A 23,309-nucleotide genomic window follows, 5' to 3' on the forward strand; every position below is an offset into this window, starting at 1 on the left:
TTAGAAAAATCATCATGTAGATGAAGTCACAATTAAGAAATATTGAATGTCATTATCTGCTGAATGTAAAATATATTAAATTTTTTAAATCTGATTTGCAGTGTATTGAAATGTGGGTATTTGTCAAATAGTATTTTGGTAAAGTGAGTAACAATTACTTTATTAGTTTTTAACATATAATGTCTTTTGATTTCAGTTAGCTTTGGCCATACCTAATAGACCTCCTGATGCTGTATTTACAGATACCACCTCACTTAATCAGGTAAGATTATGTTTTTGAGAAGTGATACATTCACCTGGGTGATGATACTTTAATGTTGATAACTCTGATACTCTATAATGTAGAAGTCCAAAAGTAGTATCTTTTTATTAAACATAATAAAAATAGACATGTTTCCTGTAGTTTGAACCCAGTTTTTCTAAATTTTTACTTACCATTTTTTTTTCTCTACTAGATATAAAAATATATATAAATAAAATGTATTTTCATTAGTCAATTCTAAAAGCATCATACTTTGGTTGTAATGGAGTGCTTGCCTTAAAGACTGCTTAGCTTAATAGTGAAGAATTTCATGAAAGTCTTAGCAGGAAAAAAGAGTTCAAGGGCAAGTGTTAGTCCTCTTTTCCTCTCTCAGGAAAGGAAGCTGTGCCACATTACTTGGAAACAGATTATTTTATGCTAACTTTTGAGAAAAGAGAAAACAAGTAAACAAAGTATCTTAGAAGGTGTGGGTGATTTAGTAATTTTTGTTTGGCATCAATAATTTGTTTTCTTATAGAGGGGATAAATGCCCTGTCAGTTCACAAATTCTGTGAGCATGCTAAGATTTATTTAAGAAACGAAAGGCAACTGTAAAGATGAGAAAAGCAATTTGTTTTTGAGAGACCTAAACATTTGTCTCTAAAGTGGCCAGAAGATTAACCCTGCACATAGATAAACCACAAAAACCTTACACCTTTGGAATTAAGGGAACATGTAATGACAGCAAGTTATTCATAAAGTTTGTTTATTTTTTGATGCTAATTTTGATAGATTTGATTCTTGCTTCTGCAGGATTTTTCTTTTCTGACAAATAGACATAATTTAATCAGCTGAAAGAAGTAAGGATGGTACCTATGAATTGTATTTTTTCTGCACTGTATAATTGGGTGATGTAAAGAACACTACTTTACTCCTCAGTTTTTTTGCCTTTAAATGTTTTCCTATCCCTTACTGTTTTTAATGAATTTCTTAAGAATGCATCCATATTTATGTATGTATAAAGTTTCACAGAGAAATTAATTTTATTAGGATACTAAAGAACAGAAAAGACTTCATGGTTTCATGGTTCGGAAAATCTAACAAATACTTGTTTATTATTCTGAGGTTACATTGAAATAAAATGTATCTGTTGTAAATATGAAAAACTGAATAATTTCTAAGGTTTGAATTTCTATGCACAGTAAGTAAAGGAGTTGTCTTTCTTTTACTCTTTTTCAATGAATAGAACTTTTTATTAGCTTTTAGCGGGGTTTAGTATCTTGCTCTATGACGGTATTTTTTAAGTCAACCAATATTTTTTATATAAATAAGGGGCACTCATAATTTTGACAGAGGTTCTTGATCCTTTTGTATCATATGATCGTTTGAAAATATGAGGAAAGCTATATACCATTTCCTCAAAAACATTTTGCATAAAATTTCAGGAGATTTGTGGTTGCTGTCAAATTGGATCTGTGCTGTAGGAGATAACAGATGAAGTAGAAAAAATAGGTTCACTCTAGTTTTCCTTCTTACTATGTTTGCCACTCCCTCCTCCAACAGTGAAAAACCTTCCTCCTATTCTCCTCAATTAAATTATTTTCTCAGTCCCACATGATACAGAAAGTAGTTCCAGAAATGGTGTTGTTATCACTGTGAAAAGCAGAGTTATTACCAAGAGTTCTTTATTTGTTTATACTGCTTTTTGTCTTCAGATTGAGGATATTTGTTAAGATGCTGTGTTTAAAGGTAACTGGTGTTCTTCTCACCCCTGATCCCTCTCTTTAGGGAGGTTATGTATTCATTTGAAATACAGTTATGGTTCATTCATTTGTTTGTATTTCAGTTTAGATTTTTGTCTCATTCTTGTTGATTTCGTATATGTATTTTTTGAGTATGTAAAAGGCTTACATGGTTCCAAAAATCTGAAAGTGTGTGCTTAGAGAAGTATCAATCCTCATCTCTTCCACTCCTGTCATTTTCACTCTACCCTCTTTTCACCCACCCTCTGTAGGTAGCCAGTTTCATTTATTTTTGTTTTTTTATTCTTGTGTTTCTTTTTGTACATATTAAGCAGATACATGTATATTTTCTTATTTCTCCCTTTTTTAAAATAAAGGTAGCATACCATATGTACTCTTTTGTTCTTTGCTTTTTCAATGAGCAATATATCCTGGAAATTACTCTTTTATCAGTTCATACACATCTCCTTCATTCTTTTTTACAATAGCAGAGTACTCTATTGAATGGATGTCTATTCAACCAGTAGTTTTTTTAACCAGTATCTTAAGTATGTATGGACATTTAGGTTGTTTCCAATGTTTGAATTATAAACAATATCAAAATACATATGTATATATGTATGTAATTAATAACTCTGTGAATATGTATTTTCCCTTGTTAGAGGAGTATTTTCAGGGTAAATTCCTAGAGTTAGGATTGCTGGGTCAAAAGGTACATGCGTGTGTATTTTTGTTAGATACTGCCAGATTCCCACTATAAGGCTTGCATCAGTTTGTATTCCTAATGATTCTGTGTGAGTTCCTCTTTTTCCCCAGCCTCACCAATAAAATGTGTCAATCTTTTGAATTTTTGCCAAATCAGATAGGTGAGAAATAGTACCTCGTTGTATTTTATTTTACATTTCTCTTATTTTGAGTGCTTTTGAACATCTTTTGATAGTTTAAGGACCATTTTTATGTTTGCTTTAGTGAACTTTTGTTCATGTCTTTTATCTGTTTTTCTATTGTGTTTTTCATCTTTTTTCCCTAGGTTTTTAAGAGTTCTGTGTATTAGGGATAGTAGCTCTTTATCTGTGAGGTACATCGCAAATGTTTTTCAGTTTGTCATTGTTTCTTGAATTTACTGATAGTGTTTTTTGCTGTGCAGAAGTTTTCACCTTTTCATGTGGTCTATTTTATGAATCTTTACTAATTATGACTAATTCATAACAATACTGTGTGATCACACAATATTTGTCCTTTGGTGTCAGTTGGTATTATTTCACACATCATAATTCCTCAAGGTTCTTCCATGTTGTTGTATTCATCATGACTTCATTCTGTCTTACAGGTGTATAATATTCTATTGTATGTATATCCCAGTTTGTTTCTCCACTTTTCAATTGATGGACAGGAATTTATTTTTAATCTTGCAATTTTTTATTGATGTATGTATTTAAAGGTATAAATTTTCCTTTGATCATTGTTTTAAATATATGCAGTAGATTCTGATAGTAGTGCTTTCATCATCGTTTTTACATAATCTATAATTTCAGTTTGTATTTCCTCTTTTACACAGGGTTTAATAGAAAAAATTTTAATTGACAGGTGTTAGGACCATAAGAATTTTCTTGTTATTAATTTTCAACTCTATTGCATTATAATTAGGTAGTTTAGCTTGTGATATTTTTATTTTATGGGATTTACTGATAATTTCTTTGTGACTTAATATGTGATCAGTTTTTATGTATGCACAGAGTTCCCATATATCCACCTTTGCACACACATTTTTCCCTTTTATTAATATTTTGTGTTAGTGTAACTTTGTTACAATCCATGAATTCATGAAACAATTATTATTGTAGTTATGCTATTAACTTCAGCGTACTGTTTACATTAGGGTTTACTCACTGTGTTTTACAGTTCTATGGGTTTGTGTATGTGTGGTGACTTATATACAACTTTAAATTTCTCTTTTTTCCCTTTTACAAATATACAATTCAGTGGCATTAATTATATACTCAAAATTGTGCCTCCATCCCTATTATCCATTTCTAAAATTTTCTCTTCACCCCAAACAGAAACTCCATACCAATTGAACATTAATTCCCCTTACCCTCCCCCACTGAACCCCAGTACCTCTATTCTAGTTTCTGACTTTCTGACTATGCATATTGTGCATATTTCATGTAAGTGAGATCATACAGGATTTGTCCTTTTCAGTCTGGCTTATTTCACTGAACAGGATGTCTTTGAGGCTCATCCATGTTACGGCATGCATCATAACATTATTCCTTTTTGTGGCTGAGTAGTATGCTATTATATGTAGGTACCACATTTTGTTTATCTCTTCATCTGTTGATGGTCACTTGGGTTGCTTCCACCTTTTGACAATTGCAAATAATGCTGCTGTGAACATTGGTTTGCAAATATCAGTTTGAGTCCCTGCTTTATTGGGTATATACCTAGAAGTGGGATTTCCAGGTCATATGGTAATTCTACTTAACTTTCTGAAGATTTGCCATACTGTTTTCCACAGTAGCTGCACCATTTTACATTACCACCAGCAATGAATGAGTTGTTCCTATTTCTCTGCATCTTCTCCAACACTTAAAATTTTCCATTTTTCTTAATAGTGGCCATTCTTGTGGGTGTGAAATTGTATCTCATTTTGATTTTGGTTTTGATTTTCATTTCCCTGATGGCTAATGATTTTGAGTATCTTTTCATATGCTTATTGGCCATTTGTACATCTTTGGAGAAATATCTATTCAAGTCTTTCTTCCATTTTTTAATTGGGTTACACAACCCAATTTTTGTGTGTCTTTTTGTTGTTGAGCTGTAGAAGTTCTTTGCATATTCTGGATATTAAACCCTTCTTGGCTATATGGTTTCCAAATATTTTCTCCCATTGTTTAGGTTGTCAGTTTATTTCCTTGATAAAGTCCTTTGAAGCACAAGAGTTTTTAGTTTTGATGAAGTCCCATTCATCTATTTTTTCTTTTGTTGCTCCTGCTTTTGGTGTTTAGTCTAAAAAACCATTGCCTAACACAAGGTTCTGAAAATATTTCCCTATGTTTTCTTCTAGGAGTTTTATATTTTTAGTTCTTATATTTAGGACTTTGATCCATTTTGAGTTCATTTTTGTATATGGTGTGAGGTAGGGGTCCTCCCTCATCTTTTGTGTATAGCAAAATGCAATATCCACTGAGTGGACAGGGCACTTTTGTGAAAGTTCAGTTGGATAAGGTGTGATGGGAGGATTTATTTCTGATTTCTCCATTTGATTCCATTGATCTAAATGTCTTTCCTTGTACCAGTACCATACTGTTTCGATTACTGTGGCTTTGTGATAGGTTTTAAGATTGGGAAATGTGAGCCCTCTAACTTTGTTCTTTTTCAAGATGGTTTTAACTATTTTGGACCACCACCCCTTCCATATTAATTTGGTGTTTGGTTTTTCCATTTCTGCGAAGAAGTCTGTTGGAATTTTTATTGGAATTGCATTGAATCTGTATATCACTTTTGGGTAGAATTGACATCTTAACACTATTCAGTCTTCCAAACCATAAACATGGAATGTCCTTCCATTTATTCAGGTCTTCTTTAGCTTCCTTCGGCAATGTTTTGTAGCTCTCCATGTGTAAATCCTTTACATCTTTGGTTAAATTTATTCCTAGATATTTGATTCTTTTAGTTTCTATTGTAAATGGAGTTTTTTTTTGTTTTTTTTTTTTTCATTTTCCTCATCAGAGTGTACATTACTAGTGTAGAAGAACACCACTGTGTTTTGCATGTTGATTTTGTACCCCCCTGCTTTGCTGAATTTGTTTGTTCACTCTGGTAGCTTTGTTGTAGATTTTTCAGGAATCTCTGTGAATAGGGTTATGTCATCTGCAAGTAGGGAGAGTTTTACTTCTTCCACCCTATATGGATGCCTTTTATTTCTTTTTCTTGCCTCATTGCTCTGGCTACAGATTCCAGTATAATGTTGAATAATAGTGGTGACAGTGGACATCTTTTGTCTTTTTCCTGATCTAAGGGGAAAGCTTTTGGTGTTTCATTATTGAGTAAGATATTGGTTATGGGTTTTTCATATATGCTCTTTATCATGTAAATGCTGTTTCTGTCTATTCTTAGTTTTCTGAGTGTTTTTATCAAGAAGTGTGCTGAATTTTATTAAATGCCTTTACTGCATCAATTGAGGAGATCATATGTTTTTTTTTTCCTTCATGCTATTAATATGGTTTATTACATTGATTGTTTTTCTTATTTTGAACCACCCTTGCATACCTGGGATAAATCCCACTTGATCATGGTGTATAATTCTTTTAATGTGCTATTGGATTTGATTTGCTAGTATTTTGTTGAGGATTTTTAAATATGTATTCATAAGGAAATTGGTCTGCAATTTTATTTCTTTGTGATGGCTTTGGCTTAGGGTGATGCTGGCCTCAAAGAATGAGTTGAGATGTATTCCTTCCTTTTCAGTTTTTTGGAAGAGTTTGAGCAGTATTGGTGTTCATTCTTTTTGGAATGTTTGTTAAAATTCTTCAGTGAAGCCATTTATTTGGTCCTGGACTTTTCTTTTTTGGGAAGTTTTTTTATATTGATTCAGTCAATTTACTATTTATTGGTCTGTTTAGATCTTCTGTTTATTCTAGAGTCTGTGCAGGTAGTTTGTGTGTTGTTAGGAATTTTTCCATTTCATCCAGGTTATCTAATTTGTTGGCATACAGTTGTTCATAGCATCCTCTTATGATCTTTTTATTTCTGTAAGATTGGTAGTAATGTTGCCCTTTTATTTCTGCCTTTATTTTTGTACTCTGTTTTTCTTTGTCTGTCTAGTAAAGGTTTGTTGATTTTATTGATCTTTTTCAAAGAACCAATTTTGGTTTTATTGATTGTCTCTATTGTTTTTAATTCTCTGTGTCATTTATTTCTGTTCTAATCTTTGTTATTTCCTTCCTTCTTGCTTTGGATTTAGTTTCCTATATTTTTTCTAGTTCCTCCACATGTGCAGTTATATCTCTGATTTGAGCTCCTTCTTCTTTTTTAATGTAAGCCTTTAGAGCTATACATTTCTCTCTCAGCACTACCTTCACTGTATCCCATAAGTTTTGAAATGTTATGTTCTCATTTTCATTTGTCTCAAAATATTTCATGACTTCCCTTTTGATTTCTTCTTTGACCTGTTGATTGCTTGAATGTATTGTTTAACTTCCATATAATTGTGTATTTTCCAGTTCTCTTTGGTTATTGATTTCTACTTTGATTCCATTATAGTCAGAGAAGTTGCTTTGTGTAATTTTGATCATTTTATTTTTATTGAGACTTGTCTTGTGACCTAAAATGTAGTCTCTCCTGGAGAATGTATATTGTGCTTTTTGGGGTGTGTGTAGGGTTCTTATATGTCTGTGATGTCAAATTTATTTATAGTATTGTTCAAGTTCTCTGTTTCCTTGTTGATCTTCTGTCTATTGATGAAAGTGGTGTATTAACATCTAACTATTTTTGTAAAGGTGTCTTTTTCTACCTTTAGTTTTGTCAGTGTTTGCCAAATGTATTTTGGGACACTGTGGCTGGGTTCATAAATGTTTATGGCTGTTATTTCTTCTTGGTAGATTGACCCTTCCATTTTTGACTTAAAGTTATTCTGTCTGTTATTAGTATAGCTACCCCAGCTCTCTTTTAGTTAACATTTGTATGAAATATTTTTTCCATTCTTTTATTTTCAACCTATTCATGTCTTTGGCTGTAGGCTGTGTCTCTTGTATAAAAGATATAGCTGGATTGTGCTTTTTTTTTTTTCAATCCATTCTGCCAATCTGTGACTTTTGATTGGGGAGTATAATCCGGTTTAAGTCAGTACAATTACTGATAAGGCAGGATTTAGTAATTTTGTCCTTTGTTTTTTATATGTCTTGTATCTTTTCTTTGAATGGGATGAATCACTTTTTTTCTTGCTGCCTTTCAGAATTTTCTTGTTATCTTTAGCATTTGATATTTTGATTACTATGTGTTCTTGGAGTAGGTTTATTAGGATTAATCCATTTGGAGTATGCTGCACTTCTTGGATATGTACATTTTTGACTTTTGTAAGATTTGGAAATTTTCGTCCATTATTTCCTCATATATTCTTTCTGCCCCTTATCTCTTCTCTTCTTATCTGGGACTCCCATAATGCATATGTTGGTGTGCTTCATGGTGTCCCACAGGTCCCTTAGGCTCTGATCCCTTTTTTTATTTTATCTGTTCTTCTGGCTATAGAATTTCAATTTTCTGCTTTCTAGCTCACTGGTTCTTTCTTCTACTTGCTCACATCTGCTCTTGTATGCCTCTAGTATATTTTGAATCTCCATTATTGTGTTTTTCATCCCCATAAGTTTTGTTATGTTCCTTTTTAAACTTTCGTATTCTTTTTGCTCACACATTGTCTTCTTAGTATCCTTTAGCTCATTTCTATTCATATTTTCCTTTAGCATCTTGAATTAATTTAGGAGATTTGTTTGAAGGTCATTGATTAGTTGTTTCAATGTCTGTGTTTCCTCTGAAATTTTAATTTGTTCCCTTGAATGAGCCATGTCTTCCTGTTTCTTGGTATGGCTTGTGATCTTTTGTTGATGTCTGGGCATTTTATTATTTTGATGTGCTAACTCTGGAAGTCAATTTCTCTCTCTTACCTAGGGTGTTGTAGAGTGGCTGTGTGTTAAGTCTCTTCTTCGACACTTGGTCCAACTTATACTGAACCTTTAGAGCAGCCCATGTTTAACAGTTGTTGGAGAAGTCAAAGACACACTCAGCAGCCAATTCCCAGTCTTTTCATAACCTCCTCTTTTTCCCCTCTTGCTTGTTTGTGGGCAGGTGTTCTTTATATTTCTCCTCCTCCTTGTTTGTATGCAGGTGTTTTTTTATGTTTCCACTCCTGTTTGTTTGCGTGCAGGTGTTTGGTATGTTTCCATTTTGAAAGAGACTGCAGGCAGCCAGGAGAGATGTTAAATCTTAACCAGTCCTAGATGCTTGCTAGGTCACAAAAGTTTCTCATTGGCAGAGTCCCCTCCTCCCTGGAGGATATAAAAGTTCAGCACTCAGTGCAGGTCTTCCTCATTTCCAGCATGGTAAGGCATGTGGATCTGTCATCCATTGACCCTCTCCCAGGTGACCAGCCAAAGTGGGATTTTTTTCCCCTGCTCTTTTGGGCCCTTTGTGCTGTGCAAGCAATAAAGTGTTCATTTGCTATGAGCCTCTTTTGTGCCTAAGCCTGTGTTCCCACAATGCACCGTATAGCAGCTTATTCCACAACAGTAAGATTTTCTCAGGTCTAACTGCACCTCTTTCTTGCCCTGGGCATACACAGTAACTTTTAGGATTACCTTAGTATGTGCAACTGTTTCCCCTTCAGGAGATTTCCTGTCCTCTATTTCTCTTTTGGGAGTACTCAGTCTTTTCTCTTTGTTTTTATGCAGATTTTCCTCCCCAGGGGCTATGATTTGCTTAACTGCACTCCTGAGCTCAAGGCTGCCTTTACACTACATCTTTCATTTCTAGGTCCACCCTGCTGTACAGTAGTTAAATTTTGGAGGGACTCTCATCTGCTAAAATGTTCTGGCTCTTATTTGCTCTTTTATTCTTATAGTAGCCTTGTATAAATAAAGATGCTTGCTTCTTTGGGGAGGGTTGTTGGGTAGGGTTGGTGGTTTGGGATTGTGCACAAGATTCCTGGTTCAAGAGTGCCCTCTTCTGTCAGGATAGCAAAGTTCAGTTTCTTTAATGAGTGGCTTTTTGGAGTGGGGCAGTGTGGGGGAGGTGTTGTATTAAAAAAATTCTCTTTTATCTTACACAATCACAAATTTCCCCTCTTGCTTCTTTTTCCTTTACCATGCAGTCTCCAAAGAAGATTTCTGTTTTATTTTCTTATTCTCTTCTCCCCCCACAAATGATGCCTTCCTGAGACTGCCATTTCGAGGCCTACATGCTTTTAGATCTTTTCCTTGCAGTCATTGCTCCAATAATCCAGAATTCTTTTCAGTATGTTTGCCCTTACTGTGGACTTTGTCTTCTGGTGTGACTTTTCTGTGTTCTCCTTTTCTCTCTTCCGTGTATTGCTTCTGCACCTAGTCCCCTACCACGTTCCACAATAGCTTTCAATGAGTGCACAAAAGACAGCTCTGATGCAAGTTGGAGTTCGGAGAGAATTTGAACTTTGCAGTGCTGTCATCTAGTTACAGTGTAGTTTTGGGATCTTTTCTTGTTGATCTATATACAGTTTTGGAGGTTGTGGTGAAAGATTTGGTTTTAGGCTGCTGCTGTTATTTTGGGCTGTCTGAAAATCTTAAGCAGCTCTTTTGGCTATATTCTTCATAAATTTTCTTCTAATATAAATCAGTTACAACCACCTAATATATTACCTCTGATTTCAAGTAATTCTGTATATAACTCTGAAGAGAACCTTTAAAGTTTTGGGGAAGCACTCCTGCAATTTTTGTTTTAGTGTTTAGTTTAATTTAATGGTAAAATTTTTAAAAATCACATTGAAAATAATTTCTCATACACACATGACCCTCCACTCACATTTAAGTGAAGAAGGTAACATACCTAATACACAAATAAAGTAATACATAGCTTTTAATCTTAGTTTTTTGTTGTTATTATTGTTATAGTTGCTTGTATATTCTCTTATCTCTAAGCAGAAAGGAAACAAAACCAGAAACTTTTAGTTTCAGTGTCAGTCTTTCAAAATATTTAGAAAATAAGTCTTGACAGTTTTCCTTATTGATTGGAGAGTGGTTATTTTGCATTATATTTGAATTCAGGTAAACGTCCAGTCAATCAACTTTTGTCATTTCTCATAGTGGACTTTTTTTCCTTATGTTAACTCTGTCATTTCCAGTAACCAATACCATCATTGAAGTGATACGTTTTTTGTACTTTTTAAAAATATGATTTCTTTAAGAATACTAGTACTAATCTTAAAAACTTGGTTCTCTTCAACTGTTAAAATCTTCTTTAATAATAATAATAAAGCTAACATTTATTGAGGTCTTAATAGTTGGTAGACTTTATCTCACTTATTTTTTCCAACTACTCTGTGAAAGTGAGACCTATTAATCTCCCAATTTTTTAAGTGAGGATAGTGGGACTTATGGTGGTTAAGAAACTTTGCCATTAATGGCAGAGCTGATTTGAACTCACATCTGCCTGGTGCCAAAGCCCATGATCTGGCCATGTGTTTGACAATTGCCCTTTGAGATCCTGAAATGTATCTTTTCTTTCATTTGTATATGACATGAAGATATATATGTCTAGTGTTTTATTGTTTTAAAAGTGTTTTTGAAAACTTGTCATGTAATCCTCCAACATCTTATACAGAATTTTGTAGCTCACCTGTATCTAATAATTACTTGTTGATTTGATTTAGTTATATTTAGAAGACATGTAAAGGGAAAAATATTGAGTGGTTGATAAAGTTAACAATTTATAGATACCGTCATATGGGATGATGGGGAGGGAAATGAGCTTATTAAAATTGTACAAAGTGTATTAAAAGGAAATTGTTTTTCCATGAATTATTGAAAATGTTATTTCCTGCGAATAAAATTTATTTAAAAAGAGTGGTCAAGACTTCAACAAATAAAAAATCTATAATTAACAAAAAAGTCAGATATGCTGACTTGGCTAATCTTTACACAACATTCCAAAGTCTGGAAAGCTTAACACAGTTATTGATAAGGAAGTGAAGAACTCTTGAGGCAGACCCAAAAGGGTCAATTTAAGTTATATGAAATTACTTACTATTAGCTATTTTGTGAATTTTACCCCATGAATATTGAAAAGTACTCTCTAGTTTTGAACAATGTACACTTTAAATTTTAGGAAGGATGGTCACCATCCTTTTCTCCATTGTAGTGCACATCTCTTTCTAAATCTGCTTTATCTAAGTTAGCTAGCAATATGAAAATCCGGACTAAGCAGAAATTAAATCTTAGTGGCAGACTGTCAGATGTTTTTCTTGCATGATAAGCCGATGCTCTGGAATTAGTATACCAGAAGAATGAAAGTTTCTTAGAGGTCTCTCATCTTTATAGGTCTAGTATTGTGCTAGTACTTTGTTAATGTCTAACATTGTTGTAGGCTTCAATTTAACACATTCCATTAAGAAAGTTGGCATAAATATTGCTTGGTTGGACAAGGCTATAAACATTTACTTTATCTTCATTTTGTTTTAATGAGAGTAGATTGACAGATTCCTTTTTGTGAATTTCTCCTTAGACAGTGGTAACAGTGTTATACCCAGATGTAGTTCTTGGCTCTCCTTCCTATTATTTGACACTTTTTTTTCCCACTGATTTCAGTGGCAGATGTTATAAAAAGCATTTAATTTTTAATTAATTGTTTATGTTTAAAATAGTTTTTTTTTTTAATCACAGCCTCAGTTAGGTAGATTATGGTGCATTTCTTGTACAATAACCAATCACATTGCTATGAATGTATTCTGAAAAAAAACATTGAATGCTAGTTACTTTTATTTTTCTTTCCCCACAGGCTGCTTTGTATCGCCTCAGTGGGGACTGGAATCCCTTACACATTGATCCTAATTTTGCTAGCCTAGCAGGTGAGTTGCTGATAATGTGTACTTATAAAAAAATTTTAGCTCAATTATTTAATAATATATTTAGAGATACTGCTACTTATCACTGGTGGTTTGAGTAACATTTTAAAAATAACCCTTTCTGAAATATATATATATGCAGAGGATATGCAAAGGTAGGAAGTAGTGTTCAGAAAATGGTTGTACTTTAAATTCAGGGTGAGAAGCTTCTGGTGAGAAAGTCTAGGATAGGACCATGGGGGTGGTGTCTGAGTTATCATTCAGGATAAAGTCATTGAAGGAAAGGTCAGGTAACTGGGAGGTTAGGGAAGGGTCATCTACATACATGGATATTGAAATCACCACAGATGATGACAAGTGGTTACAACTAAAGCTAAAGAAAACAATTCTTTATGTTGTCAGATATCTCATGTCCCTGTCCTGCTTTTTTCTTTGTTGTTTTGTAATTTTCTCACATGAAGTATTTTATAAAATATTTTCCGTTTTTCTTAAAATAGATGGTATAATTTATGCTAATAAAGTTTAAAATGTATTTAAAAATCCTGAATTAACTCTCCTTGGTTTTTAAACATGACAGAGACCTGTATCAAACTAAATTATCTCTCTTTTTTTAGGTTTTGACAAGCCCATATTACATGGATTATGCACATTTGGGTTTTCTGCGAGGCATGTTTTACATCATTTTGCAGATAGTGATGTGTCAAGATTCAAGGCAATTAAGGTATATGTATATTATTATTTTATTTGAATATTAGTTCCTTTTAATTTTCTATCTTTAGAAGGGTAATTTTAGTGACTTCATTAAAATAGGTACTGTACTGAAGCAGTATACATTCCTATTATTTCATTAATTGGAAAATCAATGCATTTTATTTTTCTAGCTACAAATAGCTCTATTACACATGTATTATGAAGGATATCATATAGAGTTACAATTTTAACAGATACATGGGATTGTTTTATAAATTAATTAGGAGTATACATGTATCAGCATTTACCTTCTTAAAAACTTGAGATTTGCTTTATTATTATTATTATTTTTTTTACTGTTTTGTAATTTGCTTTAATTTAATTTAAAATGTTAACTGGCTGTGTTTGAACTCAAATAAACAGTCACCCACATCAGTATAATGACTATTGTTTTCAGTTTTTATGCTTTTAAATTGATTTCAAGTTTTTATCATTGTAAATAACAAAGAAAAATATCTGTGTACCCAATATCTTTGTATAAGTCAAAAGATAAATGCTTAAAAAAAGTTTGACAGTGTCAAATAAATTCAAAACTCCTATCAGTTAATGCTCCATGCAGCAGTGAAAATGTGTTTTCTGATGCCTTGTCCTTTTTAACAATTATTATCATGCTTTTAATTTTATTATGCTATTTTTATTATTATCCAATAATGTGTGCGCAGAGCAAACAAAATAGTATACAAAGTTATGAAATATAAAGTAGAATTATTTTGCCCTGGGCACCCACCTTAGGCCTCATTCCCCAGAGGTGATTAGCACCCCTTACAACTACTTTTTTTTTTTTTAATTCAATTTTATTGAGATATATTCACATGCCATACAGTCATCCAAAGTGTACAATTAATTGTTCACAGTACCATCATATAGTTGTGCATTCAACACCCAATCCCTTTCTTGGACATTTTCGTTGTACCAGAAAATGTGAAAATAAGAACAAAAAATAAAAGTAAAAAAGAACACCCAGGTTACTCCCCACCTCCCATCCTATTTTTCACCTAGTTTTTTTGTCCCCATTTTTCTACTCATCCTTCCATACACTGGATAAAAGGACTATGATCCACAAGGCTTTCACAATCACACTGTCACCTCTTGTAAGCCATATTGCTATACAATCGTCTTCAAGAGTCAAGGCCACTGGGTTGCAGTTTGATAATTTCAGGTTTTTACTTCTAGCTATTCCAGTGCATTAAAACCTAAAAAGGGTTATCTATATAGAGCATAAGAATGTCCACCAGAGTGACCTCTTGACTCCATTTGGAATCCCTCAGCCTTTTGGTCAAGAAGATATTCTCAATCCCATGATGTCAGGTCCAGATTCATCCCACATTGCCAGGGAGATTTACACCCCTGGGAGTCAGACCCCACGTAGGGGGAGGGCAGTGAGTTCACCCACTGGCAACTGCTTTTTAAAGGTTCTGGTTGGTAGTTAACTATAAACTACTTAATTTTATCTTGGTTTCCTGAATTATCAAGATTAAACACTATTTATTGATTGTTTCAATTCTTTGAAAGACAGAGAATTAGCTTGCTTAAAGTAGCTATACATTTTCTCTAGTTTTACTGTATTATTATTTTTAGTTCTTTTATGACTGTATATATGTGTAACCTCTGCTTGCTTTCTTTTATGTTCTCCCTCCTTCCATCCCTCCCAGTTTTTTCTCACAAGTAGAAAAGTTTTAGTTTTAAACATTTTAACCCTCAAACTCATTTTTTTTAAAGGTTCGTTTTGCAAAACCAGTATATCCAGGACAGACTATACAAACTGAGATGTGGAAGGAAGGAAACAGAATTCATTTTCAAACCAAGGTATGAATAATTGATTTAGAGGTATGTTGTTTTGTTACCCTCTTTACCACACCCCTTAATTTGTTCTCTCTTGGCATTTCTTTGGTTAGTCCTTGAATATGAACAAAACCTAGAAAGTTTTTGTTTTTAATCAAAGGTAACTTTTAATTGAAAGTAAGATGTCTTATGTACATTTTGTTTTTCTTTATTAGAGAAGTTGTGGGTTTACTGAACAATCATACATAAAATAGAGGATTTCCACATACCACCCTATTATTAACACCTTGCATTGATGTGGATGCACCTTGTTTTTTATTTTCTGTTTGACTCTCAAATGAATTTATGCCTGTCTACATAGGAGTGTCACACTGTTTTGAGAGCTTGTGTAGCCATAACGTTTTGGCTCAGCCAATCAACCAAGTCTTTCTTAAAGTATAATCTTCAGAATGTTAAAGCATAACTCTCAGACAGATATAGAATGAACACATGATAAAAATTTATTTAACTCATTAATGAGGGATCTAGGAGATGATAAAACTGGCTGAAAAGAGAATACAACTACAGCGTTGATGTAGTCTTATAGGAAAGGCATTCTAAAATAAGTTTGTTGAGTTAGAGACAAAACTGGTTAATATCCTACAGAATGAAACCATATCCTTTGTGGTTTATCTTTTTTGACAAATATTTTCTGGATAGAAATTATTTGCATCTGAATCACACAAAAATCCACGAGCTAACATCTTGCATTAACATCTTATCAGAGCCTGAGCCTAATCAATAGGAAGAAGGTATATCTTCCTATAGAGTTTAGATAATTTTGGAGTGAGGCCGTTAGAAATATTCCAGCAAAATACTGGAAAAATTTTCAAAATTTTAAAGGTAATTTTTGTTTAAACAGTTGACCAGGCATTTATTTTTTGTTGTTATATAGTCTGTGTTGAAGAGTTTAGATACTACCACCAGTAATAATAATAGCTTCCATTAATTGAGTGCCATTTATTAAGCAGACTATAACATTATCTTTAGTGTGCATAACAACTCTGCATTTAAAGATAAGAAAATTTAGGTTCAGGTCTCTTAAATAGCTTGCTCCTGGTCACACAGCAAGTGGTGGAACTGGAATAAAAACCCAGGTCTGCCAGGCTGAAAAGCTTGGGTCCCAGGGCCCTATCTCTTTTCACTATATCATGTGTTCTTTCACAAGTAGGTAACTTTGGAGAATTCTTCTTACGTGGTAGACATGGGTGACAAATTGTTCCTGCTGCTTGAGTACCATTTTCCTGCTTAGTCTGTGCACACCTTGCAGGCCACTTTTCCAGTTTCTCCTGTCTTTCAGGCTCTACCTTGCCTTTGAGGTGCTCTCTTAACTATCCCCCCTTTCCCACCCATACAAACACAAAGACTGGCTTTCTCTGAGGTCCTCTTGCAATTAATGAATGTGCCACACTTTCTGAAGCCCTTTTACTTTCTAATTGCTTCATGTGAGTACATTTTATTTTTTGAATAAGATTATGAACTCTGAAAGCATAAAGACCGTTACCTATTACAAGTTTTTGTTTTCTCACAAAACTAGTAATGAGCAATAGTACATAAATAATTTCTAAGGATACAAACTAAAAGGCTGAGAAATAATTTGATATCTGAATATAATCCATTCTTGTAATTTTGATAAATTGTAAGCAAATATATCTTATCTTCTCAGTATGTTTGCTATTTTTACCCCCAGTCTCAGAGGTACTCTTATTCTATTAGTTATACACAGGACTCTCTCCTCCCCACTCCACCCCCTCCCTTCTTTCCATTGTATTTTAGGAAACATTTTAAACCAATGCTCCAAAAAGGTATGTTTGGCTTAGTTACAAGAAGGTAATTTACTACAGTGCAATTTGTTCATAAATTATCTCTTTCTCTGCTTTCCACTGTATATAATTTTAAGTAAAATGAACAAATCATTACAAAGATCTTTTTTATCCCAAAGTATGATGGGAAGTAGTGTAGTGAACTGTACTTATCTTGTACAGTTGCAGCAATACCAAACTGTTCCAGTTTGCTAAAGCTGCTAGAAGGCAAAATACCAGAGACTGAGTGGCTTTTATATAAAGGGGGTGTATTAGGTTACAGATTTACAGTTCTAAGGTCATGAAAGTGTCCAAACTAAGGCATCAACAAGAGGATGTGTCCGTCACTAAAGAAAGACCGATGGTATCTGGGGTTCCGGTTTCAAAATAATTTTCTCCAGAATGTCTCTGGGCTTCTGTGTTAGCTTCTCTGGGTCCTTCTAATTGGTTCTCCCAGAGCATTTCTGTCTCAGCATCTCTTAACTTCTCTTGGCTATTGTGGATCCTCTTTGCTTCTCCTGGGGCAAACTCTGGATTACATATTTTAGCTTCTCCAAAATGTCTCTCTCAGCTTCTGTGTGCTCTCTCTCTCTCTGTGAGCTCTCTTAAGGACTCCAGTAAACTAATTAAGACCCACCTTGAATGGGCAGGGTCTCATCCCCATGGAAATAATCTAATCAAAAGCTCCCACCCACAAATGGGTGTTTCACGTCTCCATGGAAGCAACCTAATCAAAAGATCCCACCTACAATAGGTCTCCCCCCACAATAGTGGATTAAAAAGAACATAATCATTTAAGGGGTACAATACAGATTCAAACCAGCACACCAACATTTTTGTAGAAGAACATATATTGAAATAATTGTAAATTAAGAATTAGGAATTAGAATTTGAGTTCGTTTAATTACTATTTTGATAAATGGCTATTTAAGCATTTAGTTTATACTATGTACATTCCCTATTTGAAATAAAAATCAGAATTACTATTTTAAAAAGATCACTATGGTCTGTTCCTAGCCAATTTTATTCTTCATTAACAGAACAGATTTACTTTGAATACTCATATGGATATTGTGGCATGCCTTTTCTTATATTCATAAGAACTCAGCAATTCTAACCCTGGCTGTCCATTAGACACACTTTTGTAAAACAAACAGACGAAAAACAAACAAACAAAAAAACCCAAGCACAAATATACTGATGCCCAGACTTTTCCCCAGACCACTTAAATAAGAATCTTTAGGGATGGGGTCTGGCAATAGAAATTTCTTAAAAGGGCCCCAGTTAATCCTATAGCCAAGGTTAATGATAATTGTATTGGATCAGTAAGCCTTTGTGTTTATTTATATTGACATTTAATTTTCAAATAATTTTGAAATTTGGATTATTATGTTCTTTTTCATGTAAGGCAAAAATATAAATTTCTTATAAATGACTTTATGTTATTTCTCAACGAAATTGCGTTTCCATTGATATCATCAGAGTGAACATTTTTTTTTTCCCTTCTCGTATCCCTTACAAGGTCCAAGAAACTGGAGATATCATCATCTCAAATGCATATGTGGATCTTGTGCCCACATCTGATATTTCAATTAAGGTACCCCCTGAGGTAGGTTATAAAAGCTGGTATCCAAGTCATTCCTTGATATATGAATTTCAGTTAGATCACTCAAAGAATGTTCAAGTTTGGAAAATTAAGGCTGTGAAAGATAATTCTTGAGCTGAAGAACATTAATTCAAAACTGTGTGGATATAAAAGGGATATTTTGATAACCTACAAATTTTTTTTTGACTTTTCTGAGAGGTCACTGATTTCTTTAATAATCTTATGAAAGTAATGCAACATCTCCCCAGAAAAATACATTTATACACAGCCCATATAATTTTGTGTGCAATATCAGGGAGCTAATTGACCCCTGGAGGCCCATCTATAGACCTCAATTTAAGAACTCCTAGCTTAGATGGTTTCATATTTTATGTATTCCACTAGATCTTAAGGAAGGGAGGAAATGGTTGGGATATCTTTCAAGGGAAAATAATCAGTTTTCTGCTATTAGAATAACTAAATCAGTTTAATGAGAAATTTCAAGCAAACAGTATTTTGGAGAAAAATAGATTAAGTTGTGTGTCCTGAACCTTTTTCTTGATTTAAAGGTTTATATAAACATTTGTATGCAATGTAAAAAAAAATTGTGTAGTATTTACCAAAACATCTGTTAACATGCTGATGCTTCTGATAAAATATGTTTGCGTTCTGTTTGAAATATTAACTTTCGTTGTCATATTGAGATCTTCATACCCATGATCTTTAATTGTCTGCCATAGACATATTATTACAAAACTGACTGAAGATTCAATTCCCTTCAAAATAATCTAAGATCAAAAACTTAGGAGGTTTTAGAGCTAGAAGCACATTCAGGCTTCATCTAATTTAGTCCCATTTTATAATTAAGAAATGAGACTAGAGAAGGTAATAGATTTATTTAGTATCTTCCTGCTGACATTAGACTAGCACATAGGTTGTCCAGATGCTAGTTTACTTTAGAAATATTATTTATAAATTCTGATCAAAATATAATCCTCTTATAAAGAGGGCTGATGTTCTAGATGATCATATATAAATATAAGGAAGTGTGAAAGAAGGCTGGTGTAAAAAAAATAATTGAACTGCTTTATTTATGTGCAGGTCATTCTTTTAAAAATCTCTTTATATATTTTGTAATCATTTTCCTTTTACAGAACTTTTAACATGAAATTCTTTTTTTTTCGCTAGAGTGAGAAGCTTCAAAGTACCTTTGTATTTGAGGAAATAGGTCGCCGCATTAAGGATATTGGGCATGAAATAGTAAAGAAAGTAAATGCTATATTTGAATGGCATATCACTAAAGGTGGAAATACTGCAGCTAAGTGGAGTAAGTCAAATTCCTGATTTTATAATATTCTAAGATAACTCAATAAATGGAGACAAAGTATACATTATAATTAAATCCTGCCTTTTGGAAGGTACATAAATCCTACTTCCTTAGGTAGGATGTTCTCCATTATGGTTTCAGGGCACCCAATGATATATATGATTTTTTAGAGATGTAGGGAATCAATTAAAATGAAAATATCTGTTTTAAATATTTCGATGTAATATCTGAATTAGTACTTATAACAGTCATATTACCTATGTGCTTCTTTAATCAAATTTCAGATTCTAGTTAAACACAAAGCAATTTAATGAGTCAAATTAAATATATATTTTCTTTAAATTATTGTTTGTTTTTTCTTTAATTGGAGTTGTAGGTGTACTGAAAAGTCATGTAAAAAATACATTCCCATATACCCCCATATTGTTGATACTTTGCATTAGTGTGGTACCTTTGTTAAAACAATTGAGGGAAGAATATTAAAATATTACTGTTAACTATAGTCTGGTTTACATTAGGTATATTTTTTCCTATATACCACCCTATTAACACCTTGTAATAGTCTTACATTTGTTATAATTCATGAAAGAACATACTTATATTTGTGCTATTAACCACAGTTATCGTCAACAACAAGGTTCACTGTATTATACAGTCCCATGTTTTATCCTTTAGCTTTTCTTCTAGTAACATACATGACCCAAAACTTCCCCTTTCAACCAGCAACATACTACAGTGCTGTTACTTACATTCACAATAATGTGCTACTATCACCACTATCCATTTCCAAACATTTGCAATCAACCTAAATAGATATCCTGCATAAATTAAGCAACAGCTCCCCTTCTCTACCCTCATTCTCTCCCCAGGTAAACCTGTATTCTAGATTCTAACTCTATGAGTTTGTTTATTATCGCTAGTTCATATCAGTGAGATCATACAATATCCGTCCTTTTGTGTCTGGCATATTTCATTCAACCTGATGTCCTTAAGGTTCACCCATGTTGTTGCATGCATCAGGACTTCATTCCTTCTTATAGCAGAATAACATTCTGTCATATGTATATGCCACATGTTGTTTATCCATTCATCTTTTGATGGACACTTGGGTTGTTTCCATTTTTGGCAATTATGAATAATGCTTCTGTCAGCATTAGTGTGCAAATATCTTTTCTAGTCCCTGCTTTCAGTTCTTCTGGGTGTATATCTAGTAGTGGAATTGCCACAACATATGACAATCCTATACTTAGCTTCCTGAGGAACTGCCAGACTGGCATCCACAGTGGCTACACTATTTTATATTCCCAACAATGAATGAGTCTTCCTATTTCCTCACATCCTCTCCAATACTTGTAGTTTTCAGTTTTTTAAATAGTGGCCATTCTAGTAAGTATGAAATGATATCTCATTGTGGGTTTTTTTTTTTTTAACATTTTTTATTGTGCAATTTAACATATATGCAGAGAAGCGATACATTTCGAAGTACAGTTTAACAAGCAGTTATGGAGCAGATTTCAAATGTAGTAACGGTTACAGTTCAACAGTTTCATGTATTTCCTTCTGACTGAATATACTAGAAACTGAAAAGAAATATCTGTATAATAATTCAGTAGTCATAATCATTTGTTAAATCTTAACTTCTCAGTTACAGCTCCTCCATCTCATTTGATCATTCTCTCAATCTTCAGGGATATTTGGGCAATGACCCTTCTAACCTCTTCTTGCTGAAAAGGGGTGTTGACATTATGGGGAAAGGGAATGTAACTGGTTGATATTCTTGGGGAAACCCGTACCCGTGGATTTCAGGACTTACCTGGCATAGGAACAATCTGGAGGTTTTAAGTTTCTGAAAAAATAAACTTAAATAAAACTTTTATAGAGTTTTAGATAGAGCCCTGGGTATCATTGTGGTTTTGATTTGCATTTCCCTAATAGCTAGTGATGTTGAGCATCTTTTTATGTGCTTTTTTAGCCATTTGTATTTCATTTTTGGAAAAATGTTTATGCAAGTTTTTGCCTATTTTTAAATTGGGTTATTTGTCTTTTTATTGTTGAGTTGTAGGTATTCTTTTTATATTCTGGATATTAAACCCTTAATGGATATGCAGTTTCCAAATATTTTCTCCCATTTAGTAGGTTGCCTTTTCACTTTTCACTTTCTTGACAAAGTCCTTTGAAGCACAAAAGTTTTTACTTTAGAGGAGGTCTCATTTATCTATTTTTTCTTTTTTTGGCTTAAGCTATTGCATATGCTTTGGGTGTAAAGTGTAAGAAGCCATTGCCTACCGCAAGATCTTGAAGATTCTTCCCCACTTTTTCTTCTAGGAGTTTTCTGGACCTGGTTCTTATATTTAGGGGACAGTTGACATCGTAACGATATTTAGTCTTCCAGTCCATGAACATGGAATGTCCTTCCATTTATTTAGGTCTTCTTTGATTTCTTTTAACAATGTTTTGTAGTTTTCTGTGTACAAGTTCTTTATATCTTTGGTTAAATTTATTCCTGGATATTTGGTTCTTTTAGTTGCTATTGCAAATTGAATTTTTTTCTTGTATTTCTCCTTAGATTGCTTATTACTAGTGTACAGAAACACCATTGATTTTTGCATGTTGATCTTGTATCCTGCCACTTTGCTGAGCTTGTTTATTAGCTCAAGTAGGTTTTTCATGTTTTTTTTTTTCAGGATTTTCTAAATAGGATTGTGTAATGTGCAAATAGTGAAACTTTTGCTTCTTCTTTCTGTCCAATTTGAATGCCTTTTATATCTTTTTCTTGCTTAAATTCTCTAGCTAGGCTTACTAGCACAACGTTGAATAATAGTGGTGACAGTGAGTGTCCTTGTCTTGTTCCAGGTCTTAGAGGGAAAGTTTTCATTCTTTCACCACTGAGTATGATGTTAGCTGTGGGTTTCTCATATATGTGCTTTATCATGCTGAGGAAGTTTCCTTCTGTTCCTATTTTTCTAAGTGTTTTTATCAAGAAAGGATAATGGATTTTCTCACTTGCCTTTTCTGCATTAATTGAGATGATCATGTGGCTTTTCCCTTTTGATTTGTTAATGTGATGTATTACATTAATTGATTTCCTTGAGTTGAACCACCCTTGCATACCCGGGATAAAACCCATTTGATCATGGTGTAATCCAATAATAGGATTAAGACCCATCCTGATTGAGGTGGACCACACCCTAACTGAAGTGCAGCATCAAAAGTACTACTTACAGTGGGTTCACAGCCACAGGAATGGATTAAGTTTAAGAACATGTTTTTCTTAATGGTACAAACAGCTCAAAACCAAGTTGAGAAGGCATCCAACCTAAACCTAGTTGCTGTAGAAAGAAAGTAGTCGTGTTTATTTTCACTTCTATGGCGGTCCAAACAGACTTTACTGCCATTTTATGAAGAGAGATTAGGTGATAAAAAGAGAAAGGGAAAAAAAAAATCCTACCAGAT

The 23,309-nt window shown here is 33.4% G+C and overlaps 1 protein-coding gene across 1 annotated transcript in view; it reads left to right on the forward strand.

Moving 5' to 3' along the window:
- The window catches only part of HSD17B4 (hydroxysteroid 17-beta dehydrogenase 4), a 112,064-nt gene that overhangs the window by 67,841 nt on the left and 20,914 nt on the right, over nucleotides 1-23,309 (forward strand). The window contains exons 17-22 of the mRNA XM_037801240.1: nucleotides 197-262; nucleotides 12,505-12,574; nucleotides 13,186-13,292; nucleotides 15,041-15,127; nucleotides 18,467-18,553; nucleotides 19,718-19,856. Of these exons, the coding sequence (XP_037657168.1) occupies nucleotides 197-262; nucleotides 12,505-12,574; nucleotides 13,186-13,292; nucleotides 15,041-15,127; nucleotides 18,467-18,553; nucleotides 19,718-19,856 (556 nt within the window). The remainder of the gene's footprint in view (nucleotides 1-196; nucleotides 263-12,504; nucleotides 12,575-13,185; nucleotides 13,293-15,040; nucleotides 15,128-18,466; nucleotides 18,554-19,717; nucleotides 19,857-23,309) is intronic.

Source organism: Choloepus didactylus, chromosome 13 (assembly GCF_015220235.1).
Source record: "Choloepus didactylus isolate mChoDid1 chromosome 13, mChoDid1.pri, whole genome shotgun sequence".
Lineage (NCBI taxonomy): Eukaryota > Metazoa > Chordata > Mammalia > Pilosa > Megalonychidae > Choloepus > Choloepus didactylus.